General features: G+C 36.0%; 1 protein-coding gene across 1 annotated transcript in view; it reads right to left on the bottom strand.

Moving 5' to 3' along the window:
• Positions 1 to 24190, bottom strand: part of TTLL7 (tubulin tyrosine ligase like 7) — a 94922-nt gene that overhangs the window by 55891 nt on the left and 14841 nt on the right. Inside the window, exons 7-12 of the mRNA XM_047085380.1 lie at positions 19497 to 19661; positions 13993 to 14151; positions 8762 to 8856; positions 6190 to 6337; positions 6031 to 6104; positions 4881 to 5016 (exon numbers count right to left, since the gene is read on the bottom strand). Coding sequence (XP_046941336.1) covers positions 4881 to 5016; positions 6031 to 6104; positions 6190 to 6337; positions 8762 to 8856; positions 13993 to 14151; positions 19497 to 19661 — 777 coding nt within the window. The remainder of the gene's footprint in view (positions 1 to 4880; positions 5017 to 6030; positions 6105 to 6189; positions 6338 to 8761; positions 8857 to 13992; positions 14152 to 19496; positions 19662 to 24190) is intronic.

Below are 24190 nucleotides of genomic sequence, written 5' to 3'. Positions count from 1 at the left end.
TTATTTATTTTACTTTACTTTACTTTACTTTACTTTACTTTACTTTACTTCATTTTATAGAAACAAATTTGGCATACAACATTGTGTAAAGACACATTTACATATTTAATATGAGCCTAGAGCCCAATTCACTCTGTGAGCCTAGAGCCCAATTCACTCTGTGTCTCCCTCTCACTGCCCCTCCCCAACTCACGTGCGCACTCTCTCCCTCCCTCTCCACTTCAAAAATAAACACTAAAAAAAATTTAAAAAAATTATAAGACATTAAAAATAACAGGAAAAAGTGACACATGGACACATCAAAGTAAAAATGTTGAGTGAGAAAAAAAAAAAAGCAGCTGGGGAAAAAAGACATATTACATCCAGAAGGAAAACAAGAATAATAATGGTTGATTTCTGAATAGAAACAATAGAAACCAGAAGACATCTATAAAAGTGCTGAAAGAAAAAAAAGCCTGCCAAGATAGAATTCTATACCCAAACAACCATTTAAGAAAGAAGGCAAAATGAAAGACAATTTCAGACCAAAAAAAAAAAGGAGAAAATTAATCACCACCACACTTATGCTACACATGTGTCCATGTAGTTTTCTTTATATGAATTCTCCTTGTAATTTTCTCAATTTCCTGAAGCTCTGGATTAATGTATCCTATTGGTTTTGGAGAATTTTCCTCCATTATTTCTTCAGATATTTCTGCTTCATTATTTTGTATTTGTCTCTTTATGGGACTCTAATTACATGTATATTAGATCATTGGACAGCATTCCATCTATCTTTGAAACTCTGTTCTGTTTTTCCTTTCTTTATCTTTTTGTGTGCTTCAGTTTGGATAATTTCCACTGATATATCTTTGCTCTGCCCAGTCTGCCATAAGCCTATCTGGTCGTTTCTTAATTTTTTATTGTATTTTTCAGCTCACTATTTGATTGTATTTTGAAAAAATATTTTCAATTGTTTTTGAAATTTCATTTCTCTGTTGAAATTCTCCATCTTCCATTCATTTTATTAATTTTTAATCAATTTTATTTATATGTATATTTTCTTTAATATGTGTGTAGTATTTATTTTAAAATCCTTGTATGTTAATTTTAACATGGAGATCATTTATAGACCTGCTTTTTAAAGTGTTTTTTCCTTTTTATTATGGGTCACTTTTTCCTGTTATTTTTAATGTCTTATAATTTTTAAAATATTTTTTTAATGTCTATTTTTGAAGGGGAGAGAGAAAGAGCACGTGCACACCCACAAGTGGGGGAGGGGCAGTGAGAGAGGGAGACAGAGTCTGAACTGGGCTCTAGGCTCATATTAAATATGTAAATGTGTCTTTACACAATGTTGTATGCCAAATTTTCTTCTATTAAAAAAATAAAATAAAATAGAAGGAATATGAAATACTAAAGTAAGTTTCTTCAAACTGAAGACAGATAACCCTTGTTAGAGGCATGGATCTGCATGAAAAAATGAAGTATACAAGAAAGGGTATAAATGTGAATAAATAGGAAAAGCTAGTTAGAAAACCATTAAAGACCACTAATTGCTTAGACAACACTAACAACAACGTTATTTTCAGGTTTATAACATATGTAAAAGTAAAATATATGTTAACAGCACAAAGTCAGAGGGACTCACTAAATGAAATGAAATTGTTATGGTCCTTAATTCAAGGTTGATTATTATAATGAAAGGATGTGTGTTGTAATTTCTTTTATAAACATTATGCTAAAAATATAACAAAAAGCCAAAAGAGAAGACAAAATAACATAACAAAAAATAATTGATTTTTCCAATAGAATAAAGGGAACATCAAAGGAATAATGAACAGATGGGATACAGAACAAAGGTAAGAGAGAAAACAAGCCCAACTATTCCAGTAAATGTGTGAAATGATCAAGACACAGATAGTGTCAGACTGAATTTTAAAGCAAATATGACCCAACTACATGCTATTTACCAGAGACATCTTAAATATAAGAACACAGATGAGTTGATAAATAGATGGAAAAGATATGCCATTCCAACAGTAACCATAAGAAAGAAACTAGTGCGGCTACATTAGTCACAGAAAGTAAATTTTAAGACACAGAATATGACAAGGGAAAGATGAGCACTTTATAACAAAGAAATTTTAAAAAATGAATTAATTAGAGAAACACCTTCGTAACTTCAAAGTATATGAACCAAAAATTGACAAAACGAAATCCACAATCACAGTTGGAAGTTTTAACAATCTCTCAGTAACTGCTAGAACAAGTAGGCCAAAAAAATTAGGAAAGATATAGAATATCTGAACAATGCTAATAGCCAAACTTACTTAAATGACATGTATAAAACTCTATAGCCAATACCTGTAGCAGCACATTATTTTCAAGTACACTTGGAACATTCACTAAAATAAGTAGTCTATGAATTAAAGCAAGTATCAATTCATTTTATAATATTGAAATCAGAATGTCTTCTTACACTAATGAAATCAACTAGAAATTTTTAACAAAAATAAAACTAGAAATGTTTAATGTAAGAAAATTAAGCAACAAACTTCCAAATATATAATATATATTCCAAATATATAAATAATAAATATATAAATAAATAACCAAATTAAAACCAGAAATTAATTTGAGGTGGCTGTTAATAAAAATACAATACTAAAAAATTACTAGATATAAGGACAACATACAAAAATAATCATATGTTTACATCCTGGAAGCAAATTTAAAAATGAAAAAAATTGAAAACAGTATTATTGACAATAGTAGCAAAAACATCAAATACTTAAGAATAAATTTAATTAGGGGCAACTGGGTGACTCAGTTGGTTAAGCGTCTGACCCTTGATTTCAGCTCGGTCTTGATCTCAAGGTTTGTGACATCAAGCCCCATGTCAGGTTCTGCACTGACAGCATAGAGCCTGCTTTGGATTCTCTCTCTCCCTCTCTCTCTCTGCCCCTCCCTTGTTCACACACTCTTTCTCTCTCAAACTAAACATTTAAAAAAATATTTAGTTCAGCATGTGCAAAAATTATATACCAAAAGTTATAAGCACAGATGAGTAAAGACTCAAGTAAATGGAGAAATATACCATATTAATGGATCAGAAGACTCAGTGATGTTAATTCCCCAGTAATTATTTTATAGATTCCTCATAGTCCCAATTAAAATCCCAGCAACCACTTTGTAATATAAAAATTAATCAAAATCTAGAATCAAGTGGATTCTAAAATTTATATGGAAGCATAAAGGACCTAGAAAAGTCAAAAGCAACAGTACTACAGATAGTATGATATTTGTGTAAGAAGAGGTTCACAAATCAATGGAATACGACAGGCAGAGGGGTGACATTTAAACTAGATTTTGAAGAATCCAAAGAATACAGGAATTAAGATTTGAAGCCTATTTATTATGTGCCAAGTACTTTACGCAGACTACTTTAATTAACTTCAATTTTATTTTAACAACTAACCTGTCAAGTATAGTTTTAACAATACTATATTAGTGATGAGGAAACTATCGATCAAATAGTTTAGTCTAAGGTTACAAAATTATTGCATGGGCAACTAGAATTTGAATGTAGGTCTATCTGGCTCCAAAATCCCTAGGCTTTCTAGCAGAAAAAGTGGGACTGTGGAACAGAGTAATGACAAGATGAAACAGACGCTGTGTCCACAGGAGAGACAAACAACAGTGCAGAACAGGTGAAGGAAAATGAACAAAGTCTCCCATGTCTTGATCAAGAAAAGCAAATGGGCCACAGAATATAATTCTAATGGTGGAAACATCTGCGTATGTCAAAAGAAACACTTTTAGAGGAAAAGAACATTGCAGTAGACGTTATTCCTTATGCTTCTGTCTTTTAGGTGTAGCCAGATTGAAAGTGGCTTTATATCCTTCTGTCGCAGAATTTGAGTGAAAAGCCCATAGCAAAATCTATCTATAATAAACTTTATCATGACTTTTGAATCACTCAATATAACAGTGTATCCAAGCAATGGAGGTTATCACTGTAATGAAATGACAGTAATATAAAGTACTAACAGTTTTAATAGGTCCACATAAACTTACTTATCCAATGGGACATTAGCAAGCACAATGCAAGCAGTGGCTTGATTAGCACTTGCACACTGGGTTTATCCTCTTGAAATGTTTCCTTTTAGAACTCCAAGCTACCATATTATGGGATCTGGGTACCCTGCTAAGAGACCATGTAGAGAGAAAGAAACATCCAGCCAGCTCCCCAGATGTTCCACCTATCTTAACTGAGGCAGCAGACATAGGAGTGAAACCCTCCTGCATTTCCAGCCCAGGTAAGCTTCCAGACAAAAGCAACTATATGATTCACTCCAAGTAAGCCAAAACAAAGAGCCACTCAACTGACACTAGCCAAGAGTACAGAATATGAGCAAATAAATGGTTTATTATGCTACAAAAGAAAACCGATAGACATTTTGGTAAACAGATTACTCTGTGTGTATGCGTGTGTGTGTTTTAATTACTTCCCATATGCCAGGTCTATGCAGTATATCAGGGAAAAATACTGTATAATGTTAGTTACAATCCAAATAACAAGAGCATCACAAACCACTAGGCTAATTCAATGGATTTTTTTTATTCAGTTATATATACACGCCTCTGTGAGAAGGCATGTTACAATAGATTGATATTACAATATAATATCAACATTCTCTGCTACATAGTTTGTCCTGTTAGACGTCTAATTTATTAAATCACTTGGTTGGTTACGAAATGCTACCAACGGTTAAAATAGAAGGGAAATGCCTCTTAAAACTAAAATGTTTTTATACGTGGGACTAAGGTGGGTTGTTTTTAAAAACATATTGTTTGGCTTCATTCATTTTTCTCTTTATAAACATTCATTCCTTTACCTTCATCCTTTTCAAAGGATTATTCAGCTCTCGCTGGAATGAAGCTGCTCTTCCTGACAGGAAGGTCTGAAAGGCAACAGCCAACAAATTTTCATACTTTTCAAGCAGAGTTTTATCTTCAGGAGGATAAATTCGTCTACAATAAATCAGACAAACCAACTTGTTTAAAAGAAGCTATCGTAGTACAAGAGTTAAGGTCAGTTACATAGATACTCTTTGACCACTTACTCTGCCAGTCATTTTACTAGGTGCTAGAAATAACGATGAACGCAGGTATAAGAAATTCACAAATTGTCATTGTTTACCTACGCAAATTAAAGTTTATCTAGAGAACGGTCATTAAACAATGAAGCTCCCGAAGGCATAGCATAAGGGTTTTTGTGGGGAAGTGGTTGGATAAAAATTACAACTGGGCATATTGAAGGAATACAGATCTTCATGAGAGTGAGCAGGTAATGAGCGATAGTCTGGAAGTTGTGCATGTATAGTGTGGCTACTGACATACAAGAATGCAGGCATTAATCCTGAGGTTCTCTTTTGGGGTGGTGGAATTTGCCTCTCTGACGGAGAGAACAGAGTAAAAGGTAGAATGAGAGGAATGTGTTGTCATTGTTGCTGTTGAGGATGTTAAGGCAGGAAAGAATGTTTTACTAAGAGTGTGAGAAGCTCTGTGGCCCCAAATCCTCCTAATTCTGTTAATGGTTGGGAGGTGGGGCAGTCTTTCCAGGGACACAAGGAATTTAAAAAGGGGGGGATCCTCTTTTATCCTGTCAAAGGATATTGTGGAAGGGTTCCAGTTCAACACAGTCCACACTCCTCTGGATCGTCTCACACCTGCCTCCTTCAAACATTTTCACTATTTGCCTGGTTCCTGACACATCTAAGTTTAACCAAAGTAGAGCAATCACTCTGAACTGACAGAAAGAAAACTAGGAGACCTGAAACCTGACTTTCTCAAAATACTTCATTATAAGCAAATAAGGCCACAGGATAGTATCAGGTTTAAAAGACCTCATATAAACATCCAGGAAGCTAGCTAGCAAGAATGAAACAAACAGTGCTCAAAATAAGTCTAAAAGGTTAAAAAATGTAGAACAGTTGTTTTGACACTTTACTTCTTCCATCTATAAGAAAATGGAAACACAGTTACCTATAATTCCCCATATGTCGATTTTCATGTTCTTCTTTTAAGATCTGTTTTCGTACTTGAGCGAGTCTCTCTTTCTAAAAATGAAGAAATTTTACAAATAAAATCTGACCAATGAATTATGCAATTCAAATTGTGGGTATGTTGTTAACATTTTCATACCAACTCTTCTTTCCGCCTCTCTAACTGATGTCTCTGCTGTTCCCAGTCTGAGGAACCTGGTAAGAGCCTTTTTATTGAATTTTGTCCATAAAGCCTTCTTTGAGCCTCAGCTTTTTGTTTGGCCAAGTTTCTCCTTTTATCACTGGTCCTAAAATATAAAACATAGGAATTCAAATAAGCCCTGATCTTATTCCTATGAGGAGAATTAACAAAAGAAGAGACAACGTGGGAATATGAATCAATGTTTATTATATTCAGGGGCACCTGGGTAGCTCAGTCATTTGAGCATCCAACTCTTGATTTTGGCTCAGGTCATAATCCCAGGGTCATGGGATCAAGCCCTGCATCAAGCTGAGCATGGAGCCTGCTTAAGATTCTCTTTCTCTACCCCTCTGTCCCTCTCCCCTGCTTGCATTCTCTGTCTCTCCAAAATTAAATATATATATACACACACACACACATATATATCTTCATATACATCATATTCATCTAATCATCCATTGAATAATGGTCTCCCTGTAGTTGAGGTTCTGTACTCCCAGGGTTTGTGATAGAATACTCTGAACAATCTACATTCTTCTGGATTTCCTTGAGATTAAAAGAATAGTCTCACAAAATGAACTTTGGGTGTATGTGGAACCATACTGTAAGTAAAACATTGTATTAAGAAGTGCACAGATTTGAAATACAAGTCTAACACATGTATATGTCCATGGAGCACTCCATCTGGATGGAAGAAAAGGCACATGTGCAACGTAAGCTTCAGTAGCACATGCTGTAAATGCTAAGAATTATACTAAATTCTCTTTGTGGAACAAGACAAAGAAAAATAAGGAAAATTAATTCCAACTCTCCTTTATTTTTAAGTCTAGAAATTTCTCACTGTTTGAACTGTATATATCTCACTTTTAAAAAGACCAAAACACCCATAGGTTATGTCCTAAATTGGTAACATCACTGACAATGACATACAAAAAACAAAAACAAAAACCATTAGGCCTACTTATACGATAACAGTAAATGTTAAAACCATGTATGGGCATACTACTTGTGTAAGCTAAATAAACAAAAATTTCACCTTCTACATCTCTTCTATTCATTTCTGTTAGGGTAATTGAAATATCAGTTAAATTTAGGCAATCATTTTTTATCAAGCAAAAGAAGGGGCCATATGAAAATTTCTAAACAAATTTATGTATCAGTCTCTTCTTTCAATAATGCTTTCCATATAAAGCTACTTCTCATGCAGGCATCTGCTAACTGCTTGAAAACACTTAAAATAAATAAATTGCTTGGAAGCATCCCACAACTCATTTAGAGTTCTTTAAATGACAGTGGGAATCAACTGAATTCATAAGATCCCTGGGCTCAAATAACCTCAGAGGTCCTTTAATCCAACACCCTAAACACTGTTTGAACACTTATAAAAGCAGACGTGACTCACGACTTCATTAAGCACTTCAACTAAACTTCTAACAAATTTGTTGCATAATGAGCCAAAAGCTTTCCCACAAAATAGCAATTCCAATATTTGAGATCCATGATCATGTACACTGCAACCAGCTAATAACAACACTAATCATAATATTAGTGCAGCAATCCCACTTCTGAGTATATATCCAAAGGAGTTGAAATCAGGATGCAAAGAGATGTCTGCACTCGCACATTCACTGTAGCATGGTTCACGATAACCAAGACACGGAAGCAACCTAAATGTTCATCAACAGATGAATGATGAAGATGATGTAGTATACACATACAATGGAATGTTATCCGGCCTTAAAAAATAAATAAATAAATAAACAAATAAATAAATAGGAAATCCTGCCTATGATTTTCAACGTTTTTTTTTTTTTTTTTTTTATTTTTGGGACAGAGAGAGACAGAGCATGAACGGGGGAGGGGCAGAGAGAGAGGGAGACACAGAATCGGAAACAGGCTCCAGGCTCCGAGCCATCAGCCCAGAGCCTGACGCGGGGCTCGAACTCGCAGACCGCGAGATCGTGACCTGGCTGAAGTCGGACGCTTAACCGACTGCGCCACCCAGGCGCCCCAGAAATCCTGCCTATGATTTTCAATGGCAAGGTTAATCCTGTCTTAATAACCATCTCATTTCTGTTTACCCAGGCAGCATGATATAGTGGGAAGACTTCTGAACAGAAAGGTAGGAAATCCATGTGTTTGAGGGTTGTTGTTGTTGTTGTTGTTGTTTACTTCTTGAATGCTGAATGACCTCTGCTTTAGGTTCTGCTTGCAAGGTGAGGAAGATAATCTAGAGATTTTCCTCAGGTAGTCTCCAATTCAACTTTATACTCTATACTGAATAATTATACCAACACTGTAATTTAACCATATTTACTATAGATTCAGAGCATGATACAGGGAGAAGGAAAAGCAGTATGTAGAGGAGAGGAAATGATATTTAAAAAGAAAACACTAAATGGGTTTGAAGAATGAATCAAGAAATTTAAAACACAAAATATGGAAAAGTTACAAGCCAACCCCATGTACAAGTGATTGTTCCAGGCCAAATGTGCTGGAAACCTTCCAAACAATGAAGGAAAGACTTTACCTGATGTTTAGCAGTTTCAATGCATTTAGCAGCACTCCCCTTTTTACATCATAGTCTATTTTCTGATCCGTTCCAAAGCTTGGAGCTCGATTAATCTGAAATTTACAAAGGAAACAATGAGAATGGCCAAATGTTGGTAGATTGGTAAATATTCAATTCCTATTTTTTAAATTAATGCAAGATCTCCAACCAGTAGAAAAACTCTACAATAAATCTCAAAGCTCCACATACTAGATGGCCCAGTTACCACTGTCACACCTCCCTTCTCGCCACCCTAAGTCAAGGAACTGACTGCTCTCATGGCCCTCTTCCCCCTGCTGCCTTAGCTCAGGATCTTCAGTCGCCTATGTGCCCTCCCCCTCCTCCCCGCCCTTTTTCAGCCCAACACCCCATGCTCTAGGTTTTAAGTTCAGGGAAGTTAAAAGTGACTCATTCTGACATGAGATTAGAAGACCAGTATTAACAATAATAATGATGATGTAACAAAAAAGATATGCATGCTACCAATATAGTAATACTCATGCATTTATTTAGCATACGGAAACTATCAGTACCCTCTTTTCACTACTTCAGATCTTCTGAATGAATTCGTCTATTGCTGTCTAAAAAATAAACTATTTTTTTTCTACCTGGATCAAACAATAATTTATCATTTTTCATTTCCAAAAACTGCATAACTCAGAAGATACCACTAAAGGTAGTTGCAGACTAATCTCTATGAGTTTCTCTAACTATATAAGGATTCTGGGCATAAGTGAGTTATTTGTGAGTGTTCTTTCCAACATCATTTCCAGGATTTCATTAAGATAAAAAATAAAGAGAGGCCGGGGTGGCTCAGTCAGTCGAGCGTCCGACTTTGGCTCAGGTCATGATCTCACAGCTCATGAGTTCAAGCTCCGTGTTGGGTTCTGTGCAGACAGCTCAGAACCTGGAGCCTGCTTCTGATTCTTTGTCTCCCTGTCTCTCTCTGCTCCTCTTCTGCTCATGCTCTTTCTCTGTCTCAAAAATAAATAAACATCTAAAAAAAAAAAAGATGAAAAATAAGAAGTAACAGTAACTATATGTACCCTGAAACCCATGATACAATATGCTACCACCCCAAGAGCTGGAGCTCCTGTCTTTGTCTTTGCTGCTATTGGGTTTGTTGTTGCTGTTGTTATAAAAATGTAACTGGAATAGCAAGTGTTTAAGAAAATTAATTAACTCGGTTGGTTAGAATGCGCTGAGTTCTAAACTACAGCTCAGCTTTCATGACCACCACCTAACACCACAGACGATCTAAAAAAATATACTACTAGTCCTGAAAGAGGATTGTCTTTTACAAATCCATTCCATTGGAGACAAAAAACTTGATAGTATGCATTTTACAACTCTGGCAACTGTAGGAAGTATAACTATAAGTATATAAAGAGAAGCTAAACAAAGAACAGAAAAATCACCTGTAATCCCACCACCTAGCATACTGTCATCTATTTGATAGTGTATTGCTCACCATTTGATAAAGTGTAAGTATCTGCCATGCATGCATATTTATAATTTTCACTTTACTTTCTAAATACATGCCTATACTAACAATACTATTTTATAGTCCAAGTTTTTCCCTTATCAATATATCATGAAAATCTTTCATGCCATCATTTTGATGCATGGTATTCCATTTATAGAGATATGCCAAACTACATTATGCTTTTGCTGATTTCTGATTTAGAAGGTGACGGACATATTTCTGCCTATGTGATGTGGTCCCAAGGAGAAAGGAATAGCTTAGTAACTACAAGAACCTCCATTTATTCCAGGCAAATTTAAGAAAGGGAGTCTACCGGGGCACCTGGGTGGCTCAGTCGGTCAAGCATCCGACTTCGGCTCAGGTCATGATCTTGCAGTTCGTGGGTTTGTGCCCCATGTCAGGCTCTGTGCTAACAGCTCGGAGCCTGGAGTTTGCTTTGGATTCTAGGTCTCCCGCTCTCTCTGCCCTTCCCCCACTTGCACTTGGTCTCTCTCTCTCAAAAATAAATAAAATATTTAAAAAAAAATTTTTTTAAAGAAAGGAAGTTTATTAATCCACGACTTCAAAACTCTTTAAGTATTTCCTCTTACAAGTGCAAAGAAAGGGCAATGTATTTTATGTGAAAAAAAACAAGTTAACCATTCCATACTGATTCAAATCTCTGGAATCTGTAATACAATTAATGATAGTTCAGCTGCTACCTGTAACAGGATTATAAAATAAACCAGACATTTAGGAAACAATGATTAAGTGGTTCACTGAAATGTAATATATCTTTATAGAATTCCTTGGGTGTTCCATTCCAAAACTGTCATCCGGAACTCTGCCAGACATACCCCTCCTGCAGGATGGTTGTGACCTCAGGTCCTCTCTTACCTATGTCAGAATCTTCCCTCTACTACCATAAAAAAGAAATTGGTCTACGGACAAATGTACTCACACAAGATCAAGTAATACATGAAAAGGTAGAAAAACTTTTTGCAATTAACATTTTGGATTTCTCAAAAGTTTTATGAGAAAGGTAAAGTAAAAACTAAAGACAGATGAAACTCTGAAAATTAGGGTTTCATCCAGTCAAAATTCTACTCTGTGATGTTGACAGCTTCTTTGGCTCTCATTCCTACCCCAATTCTAGAACAGACAAAACTCTGCAGATGTTAGGGTCTTAACATTCAGCAGCTTGTAAATGCACACAAAAATGAAAACTATCAGAAAGCAGACTAAATTGATAAATACTATTTATTAACCAACCAAATGATAGTTTTACTATCAAAACAAGCACAATAATTTCATGCACATAACAAAGTATACGTAACAGATTTTGTGCTCACAAATTAATGCTATTCCCTCTGCCCAGTAACTTCTCCTCATCCCACCCCCATCTCTCCCAACTTCCAGTCCCCACCGTACTTTCTACAGCCTTAAATACTCTGCTCAGGAGTTCCTCCTCTGCAAAGATTTTTTTTAACTGTCAAATACACACTTGTACATAGAGAGATTAATCACTCTATTGTTTGTGCTGGTACCCTGTTCCCTACTTATACCTGTAAATATTACCATAAGACACATATCTGAGTCCCCACTAAACCAGGGCAAGTATTCTGTCTTCTTTTATCTCCACCCCCCTGACACAATGACTCGTTGAAATAATTCAAGGGTAATTAAAGTATTAGCAGTATATTCATACCCTGCCCAGTTTTCATACTTTTCCCTAACAATGTTTCTGTGCTTGAAAATTTCTGCCATTTTGTCACTATGAATCATTACCTGCAATTATTCCAGTTAACTAAAAGTTATCATATCCTCAGATGCACCTTCTATCTTATTCCACTTGATGGTGCCAAAAGGTTTTTAACAACATATGTTAGAACCACTACAATTGCAGCTGGGAGAAAACACAAAGAAGCAAGATCTAAATAAGATAACTTTAACTGTTTTAATACAATAAATGTTCATTATCCATAGTGATTGATTACTATAAAGTCTTTGTAATGGTTCTGACTGATCTGGAAATGATAAAGAAATGAATTGAAAATGAAAATATGCTAATGCAAACAGTGCCAGTTAGCTGTTGAGTATTGTGGAGTTTTTTAATGGTTATTCATCTGGACATGATAAAGGAGAGAACGAAGTATGAAGAAACACTAATGCCAACAATGGTGTTTTGAACCTTTGAAAAAATATAGAATTCAACCATTCAGTCAATTCTGCTTTACCAAGCTCATACAAAGCTCCAGTTAGACAAATGCTTTTAAAAACAAGTAACTAAATTATCTATAGTCATTACTCCCTACTATACTTTGAGTGCCACTTCATGCATGTGCCTTCACTTTTTCTCCACCCCGTCAAGGATAAAAGACAAGTAGCAGGAGCAGGGGGAAAATACAGTTAAGAACAAGGAAGAATAATTGCAGACAAAGTATGAAACCTAGGGAAGAAAATGTCAGGCCTAGTAAGGCGCAGAGTCAAATGCTTTCATGTTCAAGTGATGAAGGACACAAAAAGATAGCAAAATCTTATTTCCAGGACCCAAGCAGGAATAAAATTTGAACATCTGACATCTGTATTTGATTGGAAATATAACATGCTGGAACAGAGCAGATTGAACACACACACACACACACACACACACACACACACACACCCATTAGCCCTCTAATTGGAAAAGTGCTCCTTCCTAAAAATATATTTTGAATGTCTTGATTATCTATCACTCATTCAATTTGCTTTTGCACGTTATAGGCAGAACTTCCACCTTCGAAATCATTAACAAAAAAAGAGAGATAATCAGCATAAAATGAAAGGTACTTGTTGATTATACCTTCTATAGCAATATGTTCCAAAATGTAACTAGTCTAGTAAACACTGTTTAGATATGTGCTATTTTCCTGATAAGGTTTCCTAAACACAGTGTTCTGTGCCCATGCACTCTATGACTCTAGATCAAGGGCCTGAGAGGAAACTGCTGAATGGGATAGAAAACTTCTAAGTTTTCTTCTGGATGTAGTATAAAGTATGACTGGAAGGAAAGGTACACAAATCTTAAGAAGAGACTATTTTTATTTCTCCTTTATATCATTTCATATTTTCCTAATTATTAAGTGATTTTTTATAATGAGAGAAAAATAATGACGACTCTGACCATACCAGGGACTGGCAGCAAACCCAAAGGCACACAGTTAACAGACTGGACATGGGGGGAGTCCCAGGCATATAATATGGCCTTCAGGGAGAAGCCATGACAGCTGGGGTATAAGGTACTGAATACTGATTAATGAACCAATCAGAGTCTCTCTCTTCTTGGAGAGTTTGAATAGGAAACCAATGAAGATAAGGAGGCCATGGTCCTCAAGCCCAGGCACCCACACAGAAGAAAGACAACATCCAGAGGTCATGGAGTAATGAAGTAATGAAGGACGTGAGACTGAGGAAATAGCGGAGAAAGTAGATAAATCAGTAGAAGCAGATCCACACATACATTCAAAATTCCTGGCCCAGAAATGCACTCAAATTAACTTGGGAAAAGTAATATCAAACACATATTGGTCCGTTCTTGGAACTGTTCTATTCTCTGAATTTTTGTTCTCTTCCTCCCACATGTTCCATTCAGGCCTCTTTCTGCTCGGTTAATGAGACAACTGTGCCAACTACTCATTTAAAAAACATTTGTTTTAATGCACAAGAACAGTAGTAACTTCTCTTTCTTCTTATATAAATGCCTTACCTCCAAAAGCCATGGCTTTAGTTTTCTGTCCAACAAAATATCAAATCCCAGAACTTCAAAACAGACGCTTTCACTTCCTGGAGGCTGACCGGGTCTGCACATTCGATATGCATGCAGGACATGAGGTTCTGCTACAATCAAAGTCTTTACAACCAATTCCTGCAAATAGAGTGATTAAAAAAAAAAAAAAAGGTGAAAATGCCTTACTTTTTTGTATCTTATTTACATATGTGGAAATAAGGCCTAAACTTACAGAGCAGCACACTGGCCAAGTTCACAAAGCTGTATGACACGTGGCCCCTGCCGCTACTCTGATTCCATTTCATGCAACTCTTGTCCTACTCATTACACTCCAGCCACGCTTGCCTGCTTAGGGTCTCTGGCAGTAACTGTTCCCTCTTTCTGGAACACTCTTCCCAATATTCCCATGTCTGGCTCCTTGATATTCAGAAAGGCCTTCCCTGACCCTGGAGTCAAAAGTAGTCATGACTATCCTTTACTGTACCATCTTACACAGCATAGAATCAGCTGATATTTTTCTTTTTTAATTACAGCCATGTCCTTGTGCCTACACTAGTGCCTGCCATTTAGTAGATGCTCAAATATATTTGTGAACAATTAAGTAACATAAAAGTGGATATGGGCCGCCTGGGTGGCTCAGTTAGTTAAGCATCCAACTCTTGATTTCAGCTCAGGTCATGATCTCATGGTCTTGAGTTGGAGCCCCATATTGGGCTCTGCACCGAGCATGGAGCCTGCTTAAGATTCTCTCCCTCTCTCCCTCTGCTCCTTCCCTACTCATGCTGTCTATCTCTCTCTCAAGAAAAACAAAAACAAAAATCAAGTTGACAAATGTGGTTTCTATCTGGTAAATAAATAAGGGTAGGAGCACATGCTAGACTTCTCAGAAACCATACGGGAGGGTTTAGGAGTGGCAGCGAAGAAAAGTTACAGCGAGGGTCAACTACTTCACAAACGGCATTATGGAACCTCCACTGAGACAATGGCTGAAAGGATGGGACAGAATCTAGGAAAGGTGGGCTTCTTTGTGTGGTGATGATTTTGCAGTTCATAAGGTTTACTGGAGACAAGAGGACACACAATACTACTAGAATGAGTTACTAATGCTAATAAAACAAAAGGTTGGTTTACTGAAGTTTAAGAACAAACTATGGATTGTGGAAAAGTGGTTTTGCTGTATTTTTGCCTTAGAATATATTGTCTTTTTAAGTCCCTCTCTACAGGCATAGGCAATATAACATGGCAGTTAAGAACTTGGCTCTAACATCAGACTTTCTGGGTTTATTCCTGGCTTTGCTCCTTGCTGGTGTACAACCTCAGTTATGTTGCTTAAGCTTTCTGAATCTCACTTTCCCAAAGGGAAAGGGGAAATAGTAATAATACCTACTGCAAAACACTGAAGTAAGTGCAAAATGAGACTCCATGTAAAACTCTTGGCATAGTGCCTAGAACAGAGTAAACCTTCAGTAAGTGTTAACTACTACTATTGTTATAATTATTCTGCCATTCCTCACTCCACTTCGTATTTCAGGTCAGAAACAAACATTCCATTACCTGGTGGGAGCAATATTCGTCATACTGGAGAAAAAATGGGAGACAGATTAATCTTGCTGTTATCCAGAATCCCAACCCAGATCATACTTGGGGTAAGTATCAGAGATGTTATAAGAGGTTAGTCTCAGAAAAATTTTACTCAAAGTAAAAAATTGAACACCAAAAACACTAAAGTATATAAAGATAAAAGACAAAAAAATCACTTAATATAAATCTTTGGATGTATTAGTGAAGATACTGGAAAATAGGGGAAAAAAAGTTAAAACCTTGGCTAATAAATGTCTGCATGAAACAATTCAGACGGGAGCCGGGGAGAGGAGATCGAATATTAATTGACCCTGAAGAATTACAAATCTGTGCTTTTTCTGCATAAAACACCACACTTTTAGGAATGCAAAGGTAAGACTACAGGTATATGTGAAAATCAAGAGTGATATAACCAAACACAAATCAAACTCCACTGATGTTTTTTGAGAATTTCCAACATACTGTCATTGCTCTGAAATATGATTTGTAGATCTGTATCTACAGTGTATAAAAAGAATTCAGAGACAATGGGGTTTATGAGTAACTTCCATGGCTTGATTTTCTATTGATTTCTTACTCATTCTTTTTTTTTAAATATTTTTTTAATGTTTATTTTTGAGACACAGAGAGACAAGCATGAACGAGGGAGGGGCAGAGAGAGAGCGAGACACAAAAACCCAAGCAGCTCCAGGCTCTGAGCTGTCAGCACAGAGCCCGATGCGGGCTCGAACTCACAGACCACGAGATCACGACCTGAGCCGAAGTCGGAAGCTCAACCAACTGAGCCACCCAGGAGCCCCGTTTTCTCACTCATTCTTGACCAGCACAAAAGCACACATCTCCATGCTACACAGGAGGTACTAAACGTCAGTTTTCATATACAGACAGTTACTTTTTAGAGAAATTGCCTCCCAAAAACGAGGTCATTGAAAAAAAAGTCCAAAGTTAAATTCATGAAATTTGTAAACTATGACACAAAGATAAAAACTTACTGATTGACTGCCTTCTCTATCTCCTTTTTTTATATTATTTCATTAACTCATCTTAAACAGATATCTTTATATGCAATTCTTAATAAAGGTAAATATAATTAAAAGATATACACTTGATGGGCGCCTGGGTGGCTCAGTAGGTTAAGCGTCTGACTTTGGCTCAGGTCATGATCTCGCAGTTTGTGAGTTCAAGCCGCGCGTCGGGCTCACAGCCCTGTGCTGACAGCCCAGAGCCTGGAGCCTGCTTCAGATTCTGTGTCTCCCTCTCTCTCTGCCTCTCTCTCTCTCTCTCTCTCTCTCTCTCAAAAATAAAGATTAAAAAAAAATTTTTTTAAGATATATACTTGGAAAAGTTAGTAATTTACTAATATTAACTAATTGCTTATTTGTAGATTATTACACATTATAACTAATGTAAGCAAGAATGATGTAGAATTTACCCCTTTATAGAAGATATCACAAATGTGTCAGAACTTAATAGGCACACACTGGCCATGTTCAAGTTATATATGAATGTTACATTTTAGGCTCTCACAGAAAGGTCCGTTTCCATACCCTCTTATTAATATTAGTCTCACTTCTATACCTTCTCCTAATTAATTATGTACGGGAAGTACCACTTAAAACCAATGGATATAAACCTAATGACACTCATTTTTTTCTCTCTGATTCTTTCTACACATTCCTCACCAAGGCAGTCCAAGAAGTTCCACCTTTTCACACCCCCTTCTCCAAAGAAGTAAAACCCACATGGAAGTGACAAATTTGGTAAAAACAACAACAAAAAAGGAGCATCACAGGGCATATAAACCTTCTTGGTCTTGCTGAGCTATTCATCAAATGATCCATTCATTAAATCATCCAGGTATCAACATGTATGATCTTCCATTTGTTATTCGTGCAATAACAAATTTCACACCTCTGATGCATCTGACATAATAAACCATCATTATTAAAATATTTTTTGAATTTCTGCAAACTTGGCCTTGATAAAATAAATAAGTAGATAAATAAACACAGAATTAATTGTCATCAAATTTCTTGTTTGGATGTATTTAGGCCACCAGGAAGATAGGATAGAGAGTTAACAAGTTGGTGGGCCTCCAACAAAATCCAGTTGATACACATTTTTGGTGGAGCCCCTACATTTTCAAAAAGTTTTAAATGTGGTGTCAACATTTTAATAAATCAGGAGACTTAGAGCTTCTATTGTCAAATTAGGAGAATGAACCACACTGGGCCCACAATACCATGTGGCAACAAAAGGCTGGTGCTGAGTAGTGTCCACCCCCTTCAGACTTCTCATACACTTCAAGTTACCATAGTTCCCCGCATACTCTATTTACTTCTATCCAGACCATTTCACTCCTTTTACTTATCTGACACAAAAGGACCTCTGGATTTACATTCTGTGATATAGAAAATAAGGTATAAAAAATCCAACCAACAAAACAAGAAAAGGATAAGTATAATGACGCTGATTTTTCTAATTATCTCAAGAGAACTAAATTCAACTAACTATACTTTCATGTGCATTTTCCATGATAGATTTATTTAAATTATACAGTATCCACTCCCAAAGAAAAGCTAAATCATATTGCATAATCCTATCATATTAAGTACTTTCAAGAGACACACTCTTCTAATTTTGAATACCATTGTGATACTTCTGCTAGGATTTATAAAGGGGCAGTTTCACCCAGGTTATCTTCTCAGATCTGCTTCTTTTCCCTCTTTACCCTTATTTTCAGTGTCATCCACTGCCATGGCTTTAATTATCAATTACACTTCAAACATGCACTTTTAACTACCTGCTTAATCTTTCTACCTGAGAAAACATTTCAAGTACAATAAATCTCTAGATCTCATTATCATAGCCTCATGAACTTTTACAAACTTAGTTCGGGTGCCAATGCCTCTTGGGAGTCCTCCTCCTATCCCTTCCCACGGAAAGTTACTATATGTGGTCTTCCTCTACATTCCCACAGAATCCAACACATGCCTCTGTTGTACATGCTATGGTATATTTTATTAACAATTTGTATGTGGGTCTTTCCTACAAAACTCTTACATTTCTTGAGGACTGGAGCTGTATCTTCTAAATCTTCAAATTATCAGTCAGAAACAAGGTTATGGGTTCAATTAATGTTTACTGAGTGACTGAAAGAATGAATGGAATGAATAAATGAATAGAACTCTTTTCCCTCACTTGCAAAAGTAAGCTCTACATCTTTTCAAAATTAATTCCTCTCTACTCTACTTCAGATAAAACCAACCCATGCTCCCTATAACTCCTCCTTAAAACTGCAGAGGAATCTCTGAATACTTCTCCCCGATTTTGGACATTCAGTTAACCTCAATGTTTACTTCGTTGTCACCTCTTCTACTCTGAGCTGGTTCACCTCAGGCCACTCTTTTCACTTAAACTACACCCCGGTGCCCTCCTTTACCTACTCTTAGTCTTTACTATAACCCGTCCCACACCCATCTTCAGATTTATCTTTTAAATTCAGGGTCTTTGGCCTTATTTCTCTTCTCCCTTAAAATCTGGAAAGATTGAATCCTTACTGCCTACCAAGTTAACCATTGATTTTCAGACCTAAAATTTTGCCTCCACATATCTTTTCAGCCATAAATCCCCACAAAATTCCCACAAATACCATATGTGCTGACCTGGGCCACTTTTCCCTATTCCCCTACATCTATGCTTCTGCTTATACCTAGTACCCCTCTCTCCCATCCCTAGCAGTAGAAACACTGCTCATCAAGGTCTGTCATAATTCCTACCTCCTTCATGACAATACTTCATTTGTTCAACCTAATGTAATCTGTTCTTTATTTAAAATGCTGATGATCCTTTAAATTAATCTGAGGAAAGACACTTATAATTGTGAAATGGTATAATCTTACTGAAATATCACTCCAAAACTTAGCAACATCATGTTGATTTGCTTGTAGGAATTCTGTAAACCACTTGATGGAACGTTTGCTGCCTTTGTTTTCAGTCTCATCCCTTTCAAAACGCTCATTGTGCTTGTTCACAGAGTAGTTTGTTAGATGCATGTATAACTGCGTCTGTAACAAGTAAGAACCAAAGTTATCACCTATGAGACTCTAGAACTGTGAGGTTTCACAGAACATAAAGCATCCAAAGATGAAAGACATTTTTAAAATTTAAAACATACAAATTGACAATTTCACGATGACTTAGATAGGTTTCAAATTAAGCGAAACAGCAAATTTCCAATAAAAGGATTACAAATATAGTCATCTACAAAGTTACTTTATATATTATTCAAAATGTATCTACCATAAAAAGTATTGGCTTAGTTGGCTATGTGTCTGACTCTTGATCTCGGCTCAGGTCATGATCTCAGGGTTCATCAGATTGAGCCCATATTGGGCTCTGCTCAGTGCAGAGCCTGCTTGGGATTCTCTCTCTCCCTCTCTGTCTGCCCCTTCCCCACTTGGACACTCTCTCTCTCTCTCTCAAAATAAATAAATAAGCATTTTTTAAAGTATTAAAATAATACAAATATACAAAGTAATTACATGAAAGCATGAAATTCTACATTGCTAAGCAGGAAAAATGCTATTTGTTTTCATATTTATTTTTAACATCTTTAGTCACTTACAGTTTTCACCCAAATTTGTTTGGGGAAGGGCATTTTCTGACAGAGCATTCTATATCTTTTAAAAGAAAAATAAAAAATGAAAGTTCAAGTAAGTAGCATAAACCAAAAGGCAGGACTACCAAACACAACCTCTGCCCTCCCACGCTGACCAGGAGGCCACTTGAACTCATTCGCAAGACAGAATGCACTTACAGCCAGCAAACAGAGGCACCACACAATGCTGTACAGAGTCCAAATGATTAACAGTATAAATTTATAGTGCTGTTTATTGGAGCTGCCATGCCTTGGTCTCTTTATAGTCTTACATTTGTTGATACTGTTATCCTCAAATAAACCGGAAAAGTAATCCAAAATTTAAAACCTCTCGTAACTGTCAACTAAGACACATCTAATGGTTCCCTACCAATCTATCATAGACATTCGTCAAATCTATAAATTCTGCCTATTCTCAGAAATTACTTTAAATAGCAGGGTGCTTCACAATGAACAAATACTTCATGTACATGGTTATTATTTAGGCTTGTTAATAGCAAAGTATATTTGCATCATATTTTATTTCCATTGCAGTTACTTCCATCTACAGTATTCACATCTTTGATGCAAATGTGCAGAACTTATCATCTCAGCTACATGCTGTTTACTAACCCATGCACCATTGCTAATTAAGAATTTATTTTTTCATCATTAAACAATACTTAAGGAGCGCCTACTTACTATCTGCAAGAACTTGTACTGGGCACTGAGGATACAAAGATGAACAAGACAGACACAGTCCCTGCCCTAACGAAACTTGGAAAAAGCTTTAAACTAAGTGATATTTGAAAGAAAGAGCATAAATCTTACACTTGTCTAATTTTAACTGCTTGATTTGAAGAAAAAGGAAATTAATCAAACTACAGCACTTCCTAGTTTCCAAAATAGAAATCACTTTTAAATTTTAAAAAATTGGAAAATAATTTTTGAGGGGGTTCTCTATTTGGCAAGAATTTTTTAAGATAAATAATATTAGCAGTCATAAAAACTCTAGCTATCCTAATGAAAAAAGTGAGTAAGAAATGGAACTTTGCATTTTTCTTAAAACAGTAGCTTTGTAAGTAGGATTAGAAATTCCAATTTCACATCTACCTTGACAAAAATCCCCTTCTAAGCATTTTATTGCCAGTTGGACATTAGCCATAAGCAGTGAAAACAGCTATAAATCAAATAGCAACCTGCAAGGTATGAATAGGATATAAATATTCTCCACCCTATTTTTTAGCATATAGGCTCAATACAATGAATTGGGATACACAAAACTTTTCAAGAACCTGCCAACTGCTACATTGGTAGCAAAAAATAAATGTTTACTATATTTCAATGTTTGAAATTCTGTCTTATGATCTCCTTATATGCAGTTTACCAATATTTACTTCTTATAAACACACACAGCTCTTTATAAAATATATGCTCACTATTTTAAAAATTGGAAATAGGAAAAAGAAACAAACATGCAGCATTATGCCATCCAAAAACCACCAATGAGAGCATTTTGGTTTATTTTTTCCAGCATTTTTTTCTTAAGCTTACCTTTTACATAACTGTGATCTCACTTTAGATAAAATTTTGTACTTTTTTTTTTTTTTTTTACTTTTTCATATCTTAATCTAGGAACTTGATCGTGAAGTCGAAAAAGGTGAACTTTTGAATTTTAAAGATATGTAAGGAACATTGACATTTATCTAGGAGATCATTCTTTGTACATGTGACCCAGAGCCACAGAGTACATGATTCAAAAGCACTTGGCAAAGTGAGATACATTTGCTGACTCATGGTCTTTCCTTATGATTTCCTAACTCAGCGTACTTAAGTAAATCATATACATATAATTTAAAATATTAGAATAAATCACTTTGTCACCTAAATGAGCTTCCATATCTCACCCTTTCCTATGTCTTCCCTTACTCTTTTCTCTTAAAACATTACTACCTGCCTCACATGTATTATAACCCATTCTTCCCCACACCAATTATTTTAATTATAATCTAAGAGCTGACAAGTCTCAAATTGGGTCTATAGCTCAGTTCTCTTGTCTCAACTCCACACCTATACTATACATCCAAATGCTTATAGCATAGATCCATTTGGAGGCCCTTGCGGGCATGTCGAACCAAACACACCAGCCTGCAAGACCTTTAATAGCCCTATATTACCTATCATGGTGAATAACACCCCATCTACCCGACTGCCCATGCCAAAAATCTTGAGTTTTTATCCTTACTTTCTCTCTCCTTTTCCTTTGTTCTACAAATGCAACCTCGCAGTATATTATTATATCAATGCTATCCATGTTATCATAAATGTATCTTAGATCTATGTTCTTATTCTTTGGCTAGCCCTACTACTGTTACTTCAAATAAGGCCATCTTTTCTCTCACGTGTGGTTAGTATAAACAACAGCTTTTTCCTTACCCTCACCTCCCCCATCCATCCACACCCCCATCTCACATTCCCCACACTACAGACCAGGTGAACTTTTGAAGACAAAAATCTCATTCCTCCTTTCCTTCTTTAAAATCTTTTAATGTTCCCTTTCTTCCTAGGTTAAATCCCCAAATCCTAGACATGGCCTAAAAAGCTCTGAAAGATCTGTGCTCTAGGATCTTCATACTCATTTCTGAACACCCACCCCTTCATAGTCTGTATAGAGCAGTACTGAACATGTCTGCTTTCTCCAGATATACCGTATCTCTGGGCCATTTTTCTCTCTGGAGTTCCATTCCACCCCGCCCCCAGCCTGGCTGACCCTTCATTGTTCGTATTTCACTTTACAAACTCCTTTTCTAACCTTTATCTCCAACTGGGTTAGATGCTCTTGCTATGCACTGCCATAGCACCCTCAGTTTCTTAGACCATTACACTTACCATTAGGTATTATAACTGCTTATTTTATTTTCTGCCTCCCCACTAGACTGTTGCTTTTGAGAGGTCAAGCACTGTATCTGTCTTGGTCACTGTTTTTCCAAAACCAGCACAATGCCTGGAACGCAGTAGAGTTCAAATATTACTTGGTGACTGGATATATTCACACTTTATGACCTTTAAAGAGACGATTCTTTCTTTTATCTTCCTTTCCAGTGGAAACAGTTCCCTTATTTGACAGTTCCCTTATTCTTCCTTTGCCAGGTTTACATTTCTCAGTTAATTGAACATAGCAACATTTATGATCAGTCATTATGTAATTTTTAAAATATGACCACTCTTAATGCAATTAATTCCGTGTATAACATTGGAAGAGAACAATAACCAGGCCTTTGATAAAATGGGAAACAATACTTAATTACTTGTAACTTTTACTATAATTAGCAGATCCAAAAACAGGGTAGAGGTTAACTAAACTTTTAAGTATAGATAATAAATTACAGTTTACTATAAAGTTTGTTATTTGCATGAAAAATTGTCATAACGAATTACAGCTTGACCTTCATAAATTATAAAGTTATATATGTTATATATGTTATGACAGCACAAAGGAAATCTTAATGGAAAAATAACTACAGGAAGTTCCATTTAATAGATTTTAAAATGCACCCAGAAACTGCCAATTTATGTCTCTACTTCACATTTGGTGAATGTAAATTTACCATCTTTTCATTTGTGCAAACAAAACTTAACAGCTCTACTTTCTGATAACTTTTGCTTCCTCTGTTTCATACACTTTCTCCCACATCCTACATGTTAAACTGTACCTTTTATGTAAAGCTTTCTCAAAGCTTTCTCCATGAGGAGCTAAACACAAACTATCCCTAAACTCAACCCCATGACACTTTGTCTGTACTTCTCAATGAGATATTATTTCTACATATATCTCTAAATAAGTCATTTCTATCCAAAGTATACACATATGTGCTTTGAAATCCATTTTTATATAGGGTCACTGTATACACATGTGTTATATGTCATTTCTACACAAGCCCATTAGATACACGTGTG

Source organism: Lynx rufus, unplaced genomic scaffold (genome assembly GCF_022079265.1).
Source record: "Lynx rufus isolate CCGP_SWC_20201006 ecotype Redwood Valley unplaced genomic scaffold, mLynRuf1.p SCAF_2, whole genome shotgun sequence".
Lineage (NCBI taxonomy): Eukaryota > Metazoa > Chordata > Mammalia > Carnivora > Felidae > Lynx > Lynx rufus.
The sequence above is the reverse complement of the archived record's forward strand: the minus strand, read 5'-3'. Positions and strand labels throughout refer to the sequence as shown.